This window comes from Melitaea cinxia, chromosome 8 (assembly GCF_905220565.1).
Source record: "Melitaea cinxia chromosome 8, ilMelCinx1.1, whole genome shotgun sequence".
NCBI classification, from domain to species: domain Eukaryota; kingdom Metazoa; phylum Arthropoda; class Insecta; order Lepidoptera; family Nymphalidae; genus Melitaea; species Melitaea cinxia.
Window position 1 is genome coordinate 6,930,301 of NC_059401.1, and position 15,581 is coordinate 6,945,881.

At 34.0% G+C, this 15,581-nt stretch overlaps 1 protein-coding gene across 1 annotated transcript; it reads right to left on the reverse strand.

Annotated features, from left to right (window-relative positions):
- Nucleotides 1–1,685: 1,685 nt before the first annotated feature.
- LOC123655541 (neural cell adhesion molecule 2-like) lies at nucleotides 1,686–15,125 on the reverse strand. Its single transcript, XM_045591312.1, has 10 exons — nucleotides 14,968–15,125; nucleotides 14,250–14,386; nucleotides 10,093–10,294; nucleotides 9,742–9,873; nucleotides 7,452–7,640; nucleotides 4,463–4,523; nucleotides 4,108–4,363; nucleotides 2,783–2,861; nucleotides 2,367–2,504; nucleotides 1,686–2,076 (listed from the first exon to the last, which is right to left on the reverse strand). The coding sequence occupies exons 1-10, from the start codon at nucleotides 15,017–15,019 to the stop codon at nucleotides 1,793–1,795; spliced, it is 1,530 nt and encodes a 509-aa protein (XP_045447268.1). The 5' UTR covers nucleotides 15,020–15,125; the 3' UTR covers nucleotides 1,686–1,792.
- Nucleotides 15,126–15,581: the final 456 nt, after the last annotated feature.

Genomic DNA, 15,581 nt, shown 5'->3' on the forward strand with positions numbered 1-15,581 from the left:
GAATGGACTAAAACTGTTTTCAAGTAATATAAAATATTGCTGATTTGTTTTTGTTTACATAAATTATCAGACAGCTGCGTGCGATATTTTGTTTCTGGCTTAAATACTAAAGGATGTCTATCAATTTTAAAAAAAGCCGTTTTCGATAATGTGTTTCAAGCTTAATAAATTATGATATGCATGTGTTCTATATATTTAGCTTCAACTACACATGGAAAATATTACTAAGCATTTCTTTATATAAGATGTTTTATTATATAGGTTGACGTAATCATAATTTATAAGGCAAAGATCAAATCGTCTTAGAAAGTTATCAAAAAGAAAATGTTTTAAGCTTGATTCGTGGTCACAGTGTAAATATACAATAAAATTGTTGTTAGCCTCTAATACTATAAATATTTATTTAGTTATAGGTTTTATTTATTGCAATCCGTAACTTTTCGTAAATGTGCTTATAGCGATTACTTCGGACACTCACACGATATCTTTTATAGTATAAATTCCAATACATTACAACGGAATTGAAAAAAAATATATTTAATAATCATGTAAATTTTATAATTTTTTTTTTTAATTTATTTATTTAATCGCTATAAATACAATTTACACTACTATCTTGATTGCGTCAAAATATTTCAAATGATATTGTTTTAGAATCTTTAAAATTACAATTACCATTTATTAAATTAATTATATTAAAAATAATTGAAAACTAAACAAAAACCAATGACAATATTTAAAGGACTTCATCAACAGAATTTGTTTTTACAACTTTTAATACCATTTACAATTTCTATTGGGTATTTTATATAGTTACATTTTGAAATGTCTCAAAGTAGAATACTATGCAAATAACTATCAACCAATTAGATTGCGTAAAACATCGCTGATTTTTAACCTGGATAAAAAACATTAAGAACATCGAATTATTTCAATTACAGTGTAGTAACTTGCAATAGAAAAAGGCAACACAAGACAAGGTTATAATTTTTTTTATATATTATTAAAAGTTTAATCTTTTCAAATTTAAAATATCAACTTTTACCTTATTCATATTTAAAATTTATTTTCCATTTAAAAAAACTTACATTCCGTCAATTTTATAAAGAAAAATATTATTAGGCATCTTTCAATTATAGAATATCGTGTACAGCAAGACTGAATTTCGTCTATTTTGCTTTTTAATCATTTATTAGATATTATGGTTTTTAAGAATTTATATATTTGTAAAGTCATTGAAAATACGAATTTCCGTTGTAAAGCTTAAAAAGCGCGTAGGAACCCGTAAGTATCATATTATGGATTACATTTCTGTAATCTTACAACAATTTGAAATTACAATTGCTGTTTGTCAAGGGTTTTTGTTCGATGTCTATGTATATGTCTATGGTTATTTCACCCTCGATGTACACAAATTGTTAATTACATTCTAAACATACACTGATATGCCGATAATAAAGGTAGTTTATAAAATGTGAGTTTTTCATTTAATTCTTAAGCATTCTAATTCAAAATATGTATCAAATTAAGTGATGGCTGAGGAATAAAACTTCTTCATACTATACATACAGCCTATCGAATATTTGAAGGCAATTGTGTTGATAATTGTTTTTTTTCTATTAATATAAATATTTTTTTCTAAATTAGTCTTGCAGATTTGTCACATATTTAAATAAAACACAATATATTTGATAACATTTTTACCAAACGAAAAAATAGAGAAAAAATTACATATGCCGACGCAAAAATAACAAGTAATTTTATAACATTAGATTTAACCAAACTAATTTAACTAAACCAAACGCATGGCAAACATACATCCTATGGCTACTACTAGAATGCCACCAGCGAAGAAAATCCCGTAAAATGTTCCATCAGATATCTCCGAAGCAGTCGCTGCTTCTGGATCATCTTGCGATTTTTCAACAATTTCCATCTTTGCTTCAACCTCCGGCCGATCAATTGTTGAAGCAAGTATTGGTTCCGACCATGGAGAGTCACCGGCTTCGTTGGAAGCACGAATCCGTACCCAGTATTCAGTTTTTTCAACTAATTCAGGTAACGTTACCTTTAGTCCTGCAATAAAGTTTGATTGTATTGAATTATCTTTTATTTGTTTATACTTTATATTTCGTATTTATTCCAGTATTTTTATCAGTCTAGTTATTATTGTTTTCCAGTTTTAACAGTTTACCAATTAAATCGATTTACATTTTTTTTGAAAACGCTCTTTTTTAATACTATTAAAATTTTCTTTAATAAGTACATTATTGTTATAAAAGTAATTATTGTTCGGTTTAGACACTATTGAGATCATAATAAAAAAGAAAAGTAAAAATAGAAAATATCTATAACATGATTTTTACCTGCACTTTCGGTATTCACAGCATCGTACCCATCAACTTTTAAAAGAGCTTCGCCGGCTGTTTTCCAGTCCATCTCTCTAGGAGTTCCTACTCGCTTTTTTATGAAACTTTTTAAGTCCATATATTGAATAAGTACTTCTAAAAAATTAAAATTATTATTGATTGGGAGAAGTTATAGAAATTGAATTAAAGAAATTAAGTTAAAGAAAATATTGTATTGTTAAGTTTTAAAAAAGTAACTGCCGAATTTTTCGATAATTCTTCTCTACAGAATTTACCTTTTATTTAACTTCATATTAAACATAATTTGTTAAGAGATTAATTTAATTACATAATTAAAAAATGACTATTAAAAATGCTTGAAGTCTACTTGAATATAGACATTTTTGATTTGATTTGTCATTAAGTCCACTTACCCTCGACTGGGAAGAATATTTCTCCGTACCATTTAACTTCAAAATTCAAGGCATTATATGTAGAATTTTCTAGGCTTACCTAAAAAAGAAAATGAATTAGAATTGTTTTCTACTTCATATTCATTCATTTATTTTCATTTATATTCATTTATTTTCACCATTCCATAAATTCTTTCCGGTTCAAAACTGATTCAATGGAGTTAGTAACATATTCATGTGCAAAGAACTACACGAATGAAAAAATGTAATGAATATACATATTTGAATAAAGTATGCTGTATTATTATTTATTTTACTCGACCTAAGATAACTTAATAGGTGATTAAGTAAGTCAGTCAGTCAGGTCAGCTTAAATCCATTCTGGTCTCGCCAAGTTCGTGCCAGATATCCCGTTTCATCGTCGTTCAAGGGAGTCGAAAGACGTCTTAAACTGCGTTTGCCAACATGCGGTCTCTATTCCAGGACACACGTACTGCAATAGCTATCGGTCCTGCGACATAGGTGACAACTTGCTAAATCTGTGGACTATGTCGGTTACTTTCGTTGTTTTGCGGATAGTCCCATTTCTAATCCTATCTTTGAGAGAGACCCCAAGCATAACCGTTTATCCCTTCGTCAGTGGTTACGTCTTAGCACCGTATATTAACACAGGTAGAACGCATTGCTTGAAGACTTTTTTCTCCAAGCAATGCGAAATCTTCGAAGTGAAGACTCGACGAAACTTGCCAAACGCCGCCCAACCCAACCGAATTCTCCCATAGATAGGCTTCCTTCACGAAGTTTGGATTAGTTTGATAATAGGTAACATTGAAAAGGGTACCATCGACCGATACCGGTCTTGGTATGACTTGGTTATTAAGCATAACTTTCATTTCTTCAAAATTCATATGGCCTGATGATATTGTTACGAACACACAAAGAAACTAGCGCCATCTAACCACACAAAGACAGAGGCAGCATGACATGACATTTCTGCAGAAAATCCAGAACAGGCCAGGTCTCGACTGAGTCGAAGGCTTTCTTGTAACACAGAAATTCTGTGGCGAGATGATTTGTAACGACCCTTGAAACGCTACACATAGCTCAAACCAGGTGTTAACTGCTCTTAAGCCTCCTGTAAACTGATGATTCCTAGCACTCTCCGCTGTACCGTTACCACGAACGCAGCCGTAACTGGAAATAGTGGGGCTGCCGATAACTGAGAGCCGAAATTTCTGCTGCGAACGCATAAGGATTTTGCCCATAGTCAACACACTACTTTAAAAGCTGTTAAAATTGCTTACAGAATCCATGTAGTACTATTTATAATAAGCATTAATTAATACCTCATTTGGTTTCCTAGGTCTTTCTAATTTTAATATTGCGAACATTTTATCAAACTCTCCATATTGATTGCTAGCCCGACATCGATATCTTTGACCAAAAGTCGTCTCATTCGCTACTAAAGTAAGTACAGCCTTCTCTCCATTGTCTAATAATTTTATATCTTCCTTTGCAAACTCAGTTAAAATATCTCCATCTTCCTTAAACCACCTGTAGGTTGGTGTTGGATGTGCGTCTGAAGCACAGACTAAATCCACGCTGAAATTAAAAAAAAAATGGTAATAACAGAAAAAGTACGTATATCACAAATAAATATAATTGCTAATTAATATATTTTTTACGATAAGATATACCGACCTTTCGTTTTCTTTGCCAGGAACCAATGCTGTATCGTTGCCATCAGCAAACATAGGGGCATCTAAAAAGAAATAAATATTGTACCTACATGGAAAAAAATTTATATAAATAACAATTGAAAAGTAATCAAATATATCGACTAACAAAGTTTTCATATATCCGAAATAAACTACAATACTTCTTTAGTAATTACTTATCAATAGAAAAATTCGATTTGAATTAGCTCATATCTGAAATATTGAATTTATTGAAAAATAATATTTTTATTTTATTAATAAAAATATGTCAACAATAGCACTGTCGTACGGAATTAGATCGTTCGATATTCAACTACCCTCACTTATTATATCACTCGAGTTATTCTGACGTGTATAAAACGAACAGTGCAACCGCCGCTAAGGCAGTCTTGGCTCTGGCTTGGCACGATACACTTGTTGTATCCTGCTAGTAGCTTAACCTAGACTCATTCAATAATTAATTTGTGCAATCGAATTAATTATTACCTATTACGATTAATTTGGCTAGGCGGGACGTATAACTCGAGCAGTGAAGGTGAGCGTTGATGCGCATTGCAAAGGGGGCCTCCTTAAACCTACACCTGGGTCGCAAGTCCTAGGCACTGCTCTGAGTTACTCCCTATGCCTATGATCGTATGATCGTATTACAATTTTGTTATAATCATTTTAAGTACTACCTACATAATATTGTAAAGAGTGCGAGTATAACCTACGCCCGCGCCCTGCAAATATAGAAAACGAGCTTCCAATTCAGTCGAAAGACTACATCAGAAGTGGGATAAGATCCACCCCCACTTTCAAAATGTAACTAATTCAGTTAGTTACATTGAACGAAAAAATGTCTCTCTTCGCTTTCGGTATGGAAGCTATTTCAGAAAATAGCTGAAGCTATAGGCCCTCCTACGACCTCCTGACGATACATCTGTTTTTAGCTAGTGTGCAAGTTAGTTGCAATATTTGGTGGTGCTGTGTGGCTACGGCACTAAATAATTTAGCCACCCCCTCTCTTCCCGTGGGTGTCGTAAGAGGCGACTAAGGGATAACAAGGTTCCACAACCACCTTGGAACTTAAGAAGCCGACCGATGGCGGGATAACCATCCAACTGCTGGCTTTGAAATACACAGGCCGAAGACGGGCAGCAGCGTCTTCGGTGCGACAAAGCCAGTACTGCGGTCACCAACCCGCCTGCCCAGCGTGGTGACTATGGGCAAAACACATGAGTTCACGTTATTTTTGGCGTAAACTTGTGGAGGCCTATGTCCAGCAGTGGACTGTATAGGCTGTAATGATGAGTGGGTACATCGATCATCATTTTATTTTCTTTTATTAGTGGGTACATCGGTATTTTAGTTCTTTCCGTTCGTTCTGTTGTATTCTTATCGGTTAGTAAGCTGGTTAAAGGGGCCATGTACGCCCGGGGCACGTTATGTTAGGAAGGGATGAAGGGGCCTAGCACGCCCGACCCACGGTTAGTAAGCTGGTTGAAGGGGCCACGTACGCCCGGGCCATGCTATGTTAGGAAGGGATGAAGGGGCCCAGTACGCCCGACCCGCTAGTGTATTACAGTCTCAGCGTTTTGGTCAGGAATAGCCGAACAGTTATTAATGTCACTCGTTACAGTTGTATAGGTCGGGAGGAGTAACGCCGAGTTGGCGGATGCACGACATGGACGCACGAGGTCGTGCGATTGTCAGGGTTGGCCGTGTCAACAATAGCACTGTCGTACGGAATTAGATCGTTCGATATTCAACTACCCTCACTTATTATATCACTCGAGTTATTCTGACGTGTATAAAACGAACAGTGCAACCGCCGCTAAGGCAGTCTTGGCTCTGGCTTGGCACGATACACTTGTTGTATCCTGCTAGTAGCTTAACCTAGACTCATTCAATAATTAATTTGTGCAATCGAATTAATTATTACCTATTACGATTAATTTGGCTAGGCGGGACGTATAACTCGAGCAGTGAAGGTGAGCGTTGATGCGCATTGCAAAGGGGGCCTCCTTAAACCTACACCTGGGTCGCAAGTCCTAGGCACTGCTCTGAGTTACTCCCTATGCCTATGATCGTATGATCGTATTACAATTTTGTTATAATCATTTTAAGTACTACCTACATAATATTGTAAAGAGTGCGAGTATAACCTACGCCCGCGCCCTGCAACTATAGAATAGGAGCTTCCAATTAGTCGAAAGACTACAAATATAATAAATAGTACACAATATTAGGCTACTACTCAAAAAATTTCTAAAAGAGTGAAACTGGTTGGTCATCTTGTATTATTTAACGCCATCTTTCAATGTACTGTTACATTTATGAAACGGTTTAACATCAAAGTACCTACGTGCGCATCACAACCACTTGTACTACAAGCGCCATTTAGTATAAACTTATATGAGTTTTTAACAAAGCTATATTATTCATAAATTACGTTTATTTTTCTTTGAATTTTTTAATTTAACTAGTGGTCGCCCATTGGTCGAAATTCGATCGAATTTGAACATATTTATATTAGTTATTATGTTTGACATTCAGTAAAGACAAACGATATTAATCTATAGTCTATAATCTATTCTCAATTTGATTGACGCGTGTGTGTCAAATATATGGTAGTGTGTGTAATGTGTTTTTTATTGATTTAATGAATTTTTATGCATAATAAAAAAAAATATTAGCATATATATGTTTGCGAAATTTCTCACTCCTCCGTCCGCGCATTTTACGTAAAAAGGGGTACAAAGTTTTTGCTTCGCGTATTAATATATAGATAAATAATAAACTTTATAGATTTAGAGTACCTGCGATAAATGATGCGATGCGATAAAATTATGAAAGCTGTACTAAAACGTAAAAATAAAATTTAACTAAATGATCAATTAACAACAAAATCCTAAGTGAAAAACTAATATGCTATCTTAAAATGGGTGTAATCATGTAACCAATTAGGAATAATATAACATTACACCTACAATTAACTTGCAGACTTATGTTCACGCTGACGCTCGCCATACAATCATCTATACGCGGACTCTCTTGTATCGCCTCGCAATTGTAAACGCCACTGTCTTCGGGTTCCAGAGATGTAATAGTCAAGAGACCTTCAAATCCTTGGCTATTATACTTAGTCATGACTTGATACTTTGAAGGATTGAGATCCTCTGAAACAGAAAAGGCGCTGTACATTGATCATTGCTATCATTTTTAATATATTTAGGTATCTATATAACATGTGCACTAAATTACCAACTATACTAATACCTATACTTGTGCAGTTTTTCTGTGAGAGGGTCCTCATATTCTAATTCCGACTAAGTAAGCTTCAAATCAGTTATAGTCAATTACATACAGATAAATTGTACCACCAATTACTATGAAAATAACGCTATCAAGCAAACAATCAAACTCTAATACACGACTTAAAAATCTAAATAATCAAAAAGAAAATAATAAACACTTTTTTTTAATTTTATTATTTAGCCCCAGAGCCCGTTAGTGTCAAACAATATGCGTATAAATAGTTGGTGAGAGTGAGATCATGAGTTAGGTCTTACTTGTTCTTACTTGTTTTTCATTTATTTCAGTCCTCACTCAATCAGTTTTCTTTTACTTACGCATTAATGAAGTGATTCAATTTTATTAAAAAAATATTTACCTATATAAGAAAAGGTTTATTAAAGTGTGCTATTTAAAAAAATCTTGAGAATATATTATTATTTTCTGAAGAGACAATAAAATGTAATTTAATTGTGTTCTTTTTTTTATTAAACTACGACAATAACATGAAATGAAATATATTATTTTACCTTATACTCAGGACAATGATACTGATAGCGATAGTTACTCAAAGTAAGGAATATATTCGCCAACGCGCATTAGAGCAGCGTGGTGAATTAAGCTCTGATCCTTCTCCGACATGGGGAAAGAGACCTATGCCCAGCACTGGTATATCAGCTTGTAGCTGAAGCGTAATTACCAGAATCTTTACTAGACTCTCAACTTCCTACAGATCCTTTAACAACAGAATCTCAACCTTTAACTTCTCAAGAAATTGTTGAAATTTGTGAAGTTGAAAAGTAATAAAGTTATTATAATGTTGATACGGACAAAGACGTTATATTTGTAATGAAATAAATAAAACTTCCGATCAAAATTGCTTCCACTTCACGAAGCTAATACAGACTAACTTAAGTTGTGAAATTACTTCCTGATTAACTAAAAACTCTCTGGTATAATATTGTAATGTAATTCATATTTTATTTCATTTTTATATTAATATAGTAGAATATTATAATAATAATATTTAACTGAGGTAGGGCACAGCAGGAACTTCCTGCTCAAAATATGGAGCAGCCCGACTGGGGTAGTACCTCGACCTTACAGAAGATCACAGCAAAATAATACTGTTTTCAAGCAGTATTGTGTTCCTGTTGGTGAGTAAGGTGACCAGAGCTCCTGGGGGGATTGGGGATTGGGTCGGCAACGCGCTTGCGATGCTTCTGGTGTTGCAGGCGTCTATAAGCTACGGTAATCGCTTACCATCAGGTGAGCCGTACGCTTGTTTGCCGACCTAGTGACATAAAAAAAAAAAAATATTATATATTGCTTTGTCTTATTTATTTTACTTTGTCTTAATATACGAGCTACTCTGGCAACGTACTTCTGCATAACCGTCCAATACTATTTTTCTTAGCCCTAAAAAAAAGTCGATAAAGTGAACTGTGATATACTAACTGCATCATACAACTAAAGAACCACATTTGGAAACGAGTTATTTTTCGGGTTGAATGGTTTTCATAGTAAATTATTATAGCCTTTGTATCGCGCAGAACGAGTCTATCAAAGTATATTGTCTATTTAAACCATCAAAATTAAGAATTTACTAGGACTCTTTTTTCACACGAAATATGATCTATTACACCTACGAAACCGCCCATTGGAAGGAACGCAGTTAGAAGTCACCAAAGGTCGAACATCTTATATAATCAATATTTTATTTTTAAAGAACAATTAGTAAGTACACTACCCTTGTAACATTATATTGATATTGCAATATGCAAATTCATAACTAACTCAGTTATGTCGACATTCATGTATCAGGCTACGTTTTATGTGACAATAAATCGTGAAAGAAACTCATGGACTCAGGAAAGCAATAATGTCTAACGCACGTAAACACGCACAAGATCATTGGAACAATTAGTTAATTAAAATAAGGAAAACAACTGTTGCTTAGATATTTCAAAATCGATTTGTCCTTACCTGTTATAATTTCTCCATTTCTATGCCAAAGCAGTCTCGGTTCGGGTTCACCTTTTGCCTGACAAGATAGCGTTATAGAACGGCCTCGGTCTACTGTTACTTCTGTTGGTGTATCCAAGAATTGTGACGGTTCTATTTACAGACAAATAATAAATATTTTGGTATGTTTGATGTAACATAAGTAATAAAATTGAGCATCCATCCCTTCTATATGCGCATATTTAAACATATTCTGACTTATGACGCAATTGCGAATGTAGGTAAATGTACATTTATAAGTATGGGATATTATAATAAAGAAGAAAGGATCAAATATTCTATAATAACATATAAAAAAAAGGTTTAACTCACCAATTACGCAAAGTGAAACACTTTTTTTCACATCCCCAGATCGGCACTCCCAAACTCCTGTATCTTCTACATTAGCATGACTGAATATCAAAACCATAGCAGGAACGCGTGATTGGTAGGTTGGTAAAAAATGTTCCTGCGCGAACACTCTATTCGTCGCTACACGCTGTACAACATTTCCTGAAGGATTTACCCATTCTACCTACAAATTAATATAATCATAAATTATTTTAGAGCTATAAATATCTTTTAATGAAAAAGTATACCTAGGCTTTTCCACGTCACGCTACGTCTGGTAACAGATAAACATGAAATCAGTGAGAGCCGAGGCGTAACTGCCAATATAAATAACCAAAATACTATACAAAATTTGAAAAGAAACATTACACACATTACAAATTTAAAGTACATCATTGTACGTTATATATACAAGCGCATACATATTATAGACATGCGCTCTTAAACTTCTACTATTATTTTGAATAGATTTTTGATAAAACTTATTTTATTACTAAAATAAGATGTATTACAATTTCAATTTTAATAAAAAATTATAATAAATAATAGTTTCAACAAAAAACAAAAAAACACGCTTCTATAAATAAACCAAACTAAAAAGGAAATAATCTGATCAAATTAGTGTATTGTCATCGGTCCTCGATAAGTCTACTAAGTTGGGAATGTGAAAGTTTGAAGTGGGTCAAAATGAAGCCCAAAGGAGTATGTAACAAACATATAAACATACAGGTGAAGCTAATAAAAAACTTGTACTTAGAACTTTGAATATTAGTATGGCTTCCAAATGTCATTAGTAATACTTAAATTAAGAAAAATATAAAACAGCAAAAGCGAGTTCCTTGGGCTAGCGCCGTATGGAATAATAATGCAAATAATCCGATCGGAGCCATTTCTTTGAATGTAAATGTAAACTACTCATATTATCAAAATAAATATTATTGTGTCTTGTGTAGATTGTTTTTCGTTTTTAGATATTACCCTTATCTCATGTGAAGTGTGTCATTTGGTTACTTTTTTTGAATTTACAATGCATTCCAGTTCAAGATTGTGCAACTTTATAAGTAGTTCACAGTTTGTGAGTTATAAACAAACAGTTAAAAAAAAACAAAAATGTTTCTTTATTTAATGTTTAATAACTGAAGAACTATCTGCTTTCGAAAATCACTACAGATGTATGAAATATACGTAGTATTATTATATATACTTTATTGCACTAAAAAAAAAAGAATATAAAGAAAATTACACGTATAGTTGATGGCAAAGGTGGACTTATCCCTAGAAGAGATCTCTTCCAGTCAACTAATGGTCATGAGAGTGTCATATAACGGGGGACAGACTGCAATAAATAACAAGGTAAGGAAAATAGTTAAATAACTGTAATATATATAAGTTACAAGTATAAATACATACATACATACAAATAAATAACATAATAGTATAAGTAATTATATACTTAGAGGAGAGTTGGGTAATGGGAGTCAGCGGGCAATGGGAGTCACCCCCATATCCACGAAACAGTACATGCGAGCTACGCGTAAACAATGTCCTTACCGCTTACCCGCTCTGGCCCTTGGCGTAGCCCCGAACGACTTGCGCCAGTCAGCGCCCGCGCCACTGAGAAACTACCGTTTTTTGTTTTTGTACTCCGCTGATGTAATTTTACGTCAATGCAAATAAGAAGGTAAGTGTCGAATATCTTGCAGTATGTTATTAAGACATTTAGACGTACTTAGTTACACGTTCAAAATCTTAATATGCAATTCAGATTATATCAGTGTATTAAAGGTTTTTTTTTATTTTAATTTTTTTATCATTTGTATCGTTGTGGGTAATGAGAGTCAGGTGACTCTCATTACCCGCATGTGATCACTATTGGCCGCAACTTTGCCTGTTTGGTGTACGTTATTATTATTTATTTTTAGATGCTGAAAGTACGAGTCAGGACAACTGAAAAAGCTTCCTGGTCTTCTTATAGCCTGGAAAAAGCTTACAGATACAGCTTATTGATGGAGGTTCTTCTATTAGAAAAACTACTAAAATAATAGTAACCCCTTTTTCAAATGCTCAGACAACGGTTGGATCCATGAGCATCTCTTTGTTGAATGGTTGATACGTTTTAAACAGCACGCTAAGCCGTCCGCAGATGAAGCTATCCTTTTAATACTACCATGCTAGTCACATTTCTCTTTCCGTCTACGAATATTGCAAGTCCAACCACATTCATATGTTGTATCTGCCACCACACACGTCTCAAAAAATGTAGCCCCTGGATGTTTCTTTTTTGGTCCGCTCAAATTGGCCTACAAAAAAGAATGTGACTACTTTTTAAAAAGTCGGATGTAGAAAAGATAACCCCTTATGATAGGGGATATATTGATATATTAGGAAATAATTTAATAATGTTGCGTCTATTGGTAAAGGAGAATCGAGGTTTATATCAACTGGAATATTTCCACTAAATCCTGAAGTATTCATTGGAGAAGATTTCCTTGCTGCAGACATTCTCCAATCTGAGACCGTTGCTATCCAAGATTGCGATAAATCTCTCGCAGCTACCAGTACGATTCCCAGCTCTTCAAAAGAAATTCACTCACCAGTTCTGAGCACTTCAAAACAAATTTATTCACCAGCTCTTAGGATGTCTAACCAATTAGTATTCTCACTTGATTCTGAACCAGATGTTGCACCACCAGTTCCTGGCACACCAAACCAAATCAGTACTGCATTGCATGATTTAATCAAATTGCTAGAGAAAACACCTGTTATTAATACAAGACAGGGCCGAAAGAAGCAACACGCTACAATTTTAACTTCAACACCAATAAAAGAAATTCTGTCAGAGAAATAAAATAATAAATTAAAGAAAAAAGGTGACAAAGGAAAAGAAAAGAGATGGAAAGGCAAAGGACGGGGAAAAAAGACTAAAGATACAGAAGAAGAGTGCTGAAAAGGCAAAGCGCAAAGTATTACAAGAATCGAACGAAACTTCTGTACCAGATGTTGACACTGACAACTTATGCCAGGATGATGAGGATGACGAAACAGTTGATGCTGGAAACAGATGCCTAGTATGCGATGAATCCGGAAGAAACAACGAGATATGGTTCAGACGTACCTCGTGTGGGCTATGGGCTCACGCAAAGCGCACTGGATGGAACTCAGCTGAAGGTTATGTTTGCGATATGTGCTAGATTTGCTTTGACTCCGATTCCCCTCAGGGTGATCACCATTACCCCTATGTTGGTGTAATGGGAGTCAAATCTTTTTTTCTTTCTTAGTTTTATAATTTCCAAAGTTGATTATCAAAGTGACTGAAATTGATCTCCAATGATAGTTCAATAAGTAAATTATGTTTAAGGGCGGTTGCAATAAATGCTTATTTTTTAATTACAATTTTATTTGAATTCTCGCTTAAGTGACCCCCATTACCCTCTTTTTACCCTACATATTCACTAAGTAGATGATTGTTAATTGACTTGAGAAATAAAGTATATGAATGTATTGTTATATGTCTAAATATATACTTATGTGTCTATAAGTGTTAGTAGTTTATCTATTTTATTATTTAGTTATATGTCTCATACGTAATTTTTCTCCTTCTAAGTTCTAGGTACTTTGCCACGCGTTCACATTATCTCTCACTACAATGGGTTGACTGATTTAGAGATCTCTTTTAGGGATAAGTTCACCCTTGAAAAATTCTTATATAATGCGTAAATTATTTTCATTTATATATATTACTAGCTGACCCCGCAAATGTTGCTTGCCATATATGTTATTAATCCCCTTAACAACACTCACACACACACACACACACACTTCAGCCTATCGCAGTCCACTGGACATAGGCCTACCCAAGTTCGCGCCAGACATCCCGGTCTTCCGCAATCCTCATACAGCCTACACCAGCAATCTTACGTAGATCGTCGGTCCAACGGGCCGGAGGACGTCCCACACTGCGTTTGCCAAGACGCGGTCCCCACTCCAGGACCCGTCTACTCCAACCCTACCCAATAGGCACACAAAATTTTCGGATTCGGAGGAGTATTTTAACTAACATTGTGACACGAGAATTTTATACATAAGATTTCCCTCAGAAAAATGTTAAGGTTCCTTATTTATTAAAAAATCTCATTTACCTTTTGGTTTTTGTTTGTGCCCTTGCAGATGATGGATTTTCGTGTACCTGCACTGTAATAGTGCTTATCCCATCCATAATCTATCGGCTCGATGGATAATCCTCTTGTTTCTTTTTGAATTGATTTTAGACCATAAACTGAAATTTTGGAATACAGTTATACAGTATTCTCTTAAATTTATTCATATTAGTATTTACTCTTTACTGCAGTTTCAAAAAATTGACTTATTAATTGATATTATCGTCGTTTCGTAATATATCTAAACCATTTATCCTAATAATGAAAGGGATTGGAGCTGGAGTAATTTGAATTATTGACTTTACTTTGGTAAATATTTTTCCTGAGACAAGCTACCAAACGGTACTTTCTTTCAATAATGACAATAGAAATGAAAAAAGAGTTTTAATCCAACTTTTGGGTAAAAATTACTGTATTCTATCAACGTATTCTTTGTAACTTAACATTTCTTATAACTGTTACAACAGTGTTTAACGTCATCTAAAAGTATTTTAACTGTTCAGGTAAAAGCTATATTCATAAATAGTTACAAATTTATCAACTATAATTTCATGTTATAACTTAACTTAGTGTAAGCACTATAACCCGTTAATAACTTATATCGTAATTAGCACTTACATAAATTAAAAGTAATTAAAATACGAGTAACACGTAGATAGAGAAATTGGCGTATTTATAATAAAAAAATTATAAAAATTACCTGCTCTATAGAACATGTAAATAAATACGATAACATAAAAGACCCACTTCATTTTGTCTTTCACTTAGCACAAACTAGATATTCAAGACTATATTTAAAACTAACTCTATATACTCGTAGACTTCATGATTGTTCAAACAGTTGCTCGCAAATGGATTCAGGACAGAATTTAAGCTCACATAAAACGTTTTAATTAATGGGGTCACCGAATTAACGCAAATTATTTTCATCATTAACAACAATGTCACCGGTGTGGAATCAGGAAGTTATAGTTAAGCCACGGTGAGATTAAAAAGGTCGTAATAGTTTTAATAACAATTACCGACTCCTTTTTAGGGTTCCGTACCTCAAAAGGAAAAAACGGAACCCTTATAGGATGAATTTATTGTCCGTCTGTCTCTCAAGACCCTTTTTCTCAGGACCACGTCAAGCTGAAATTCATATCAAATATTTAAGACTACTGTCCCTTAGAGCTGTTAAAAAATCAAACTTCTAAGACAACGCTATCAAAATCCGTTTATGCTGCAAATTTTCGACACTCGCAAGGGAATCAAAACTGGGTACTTGGACAGTTGGAAATTTGGTATGAAGAGAGAGAGAGAGAACACATCGCA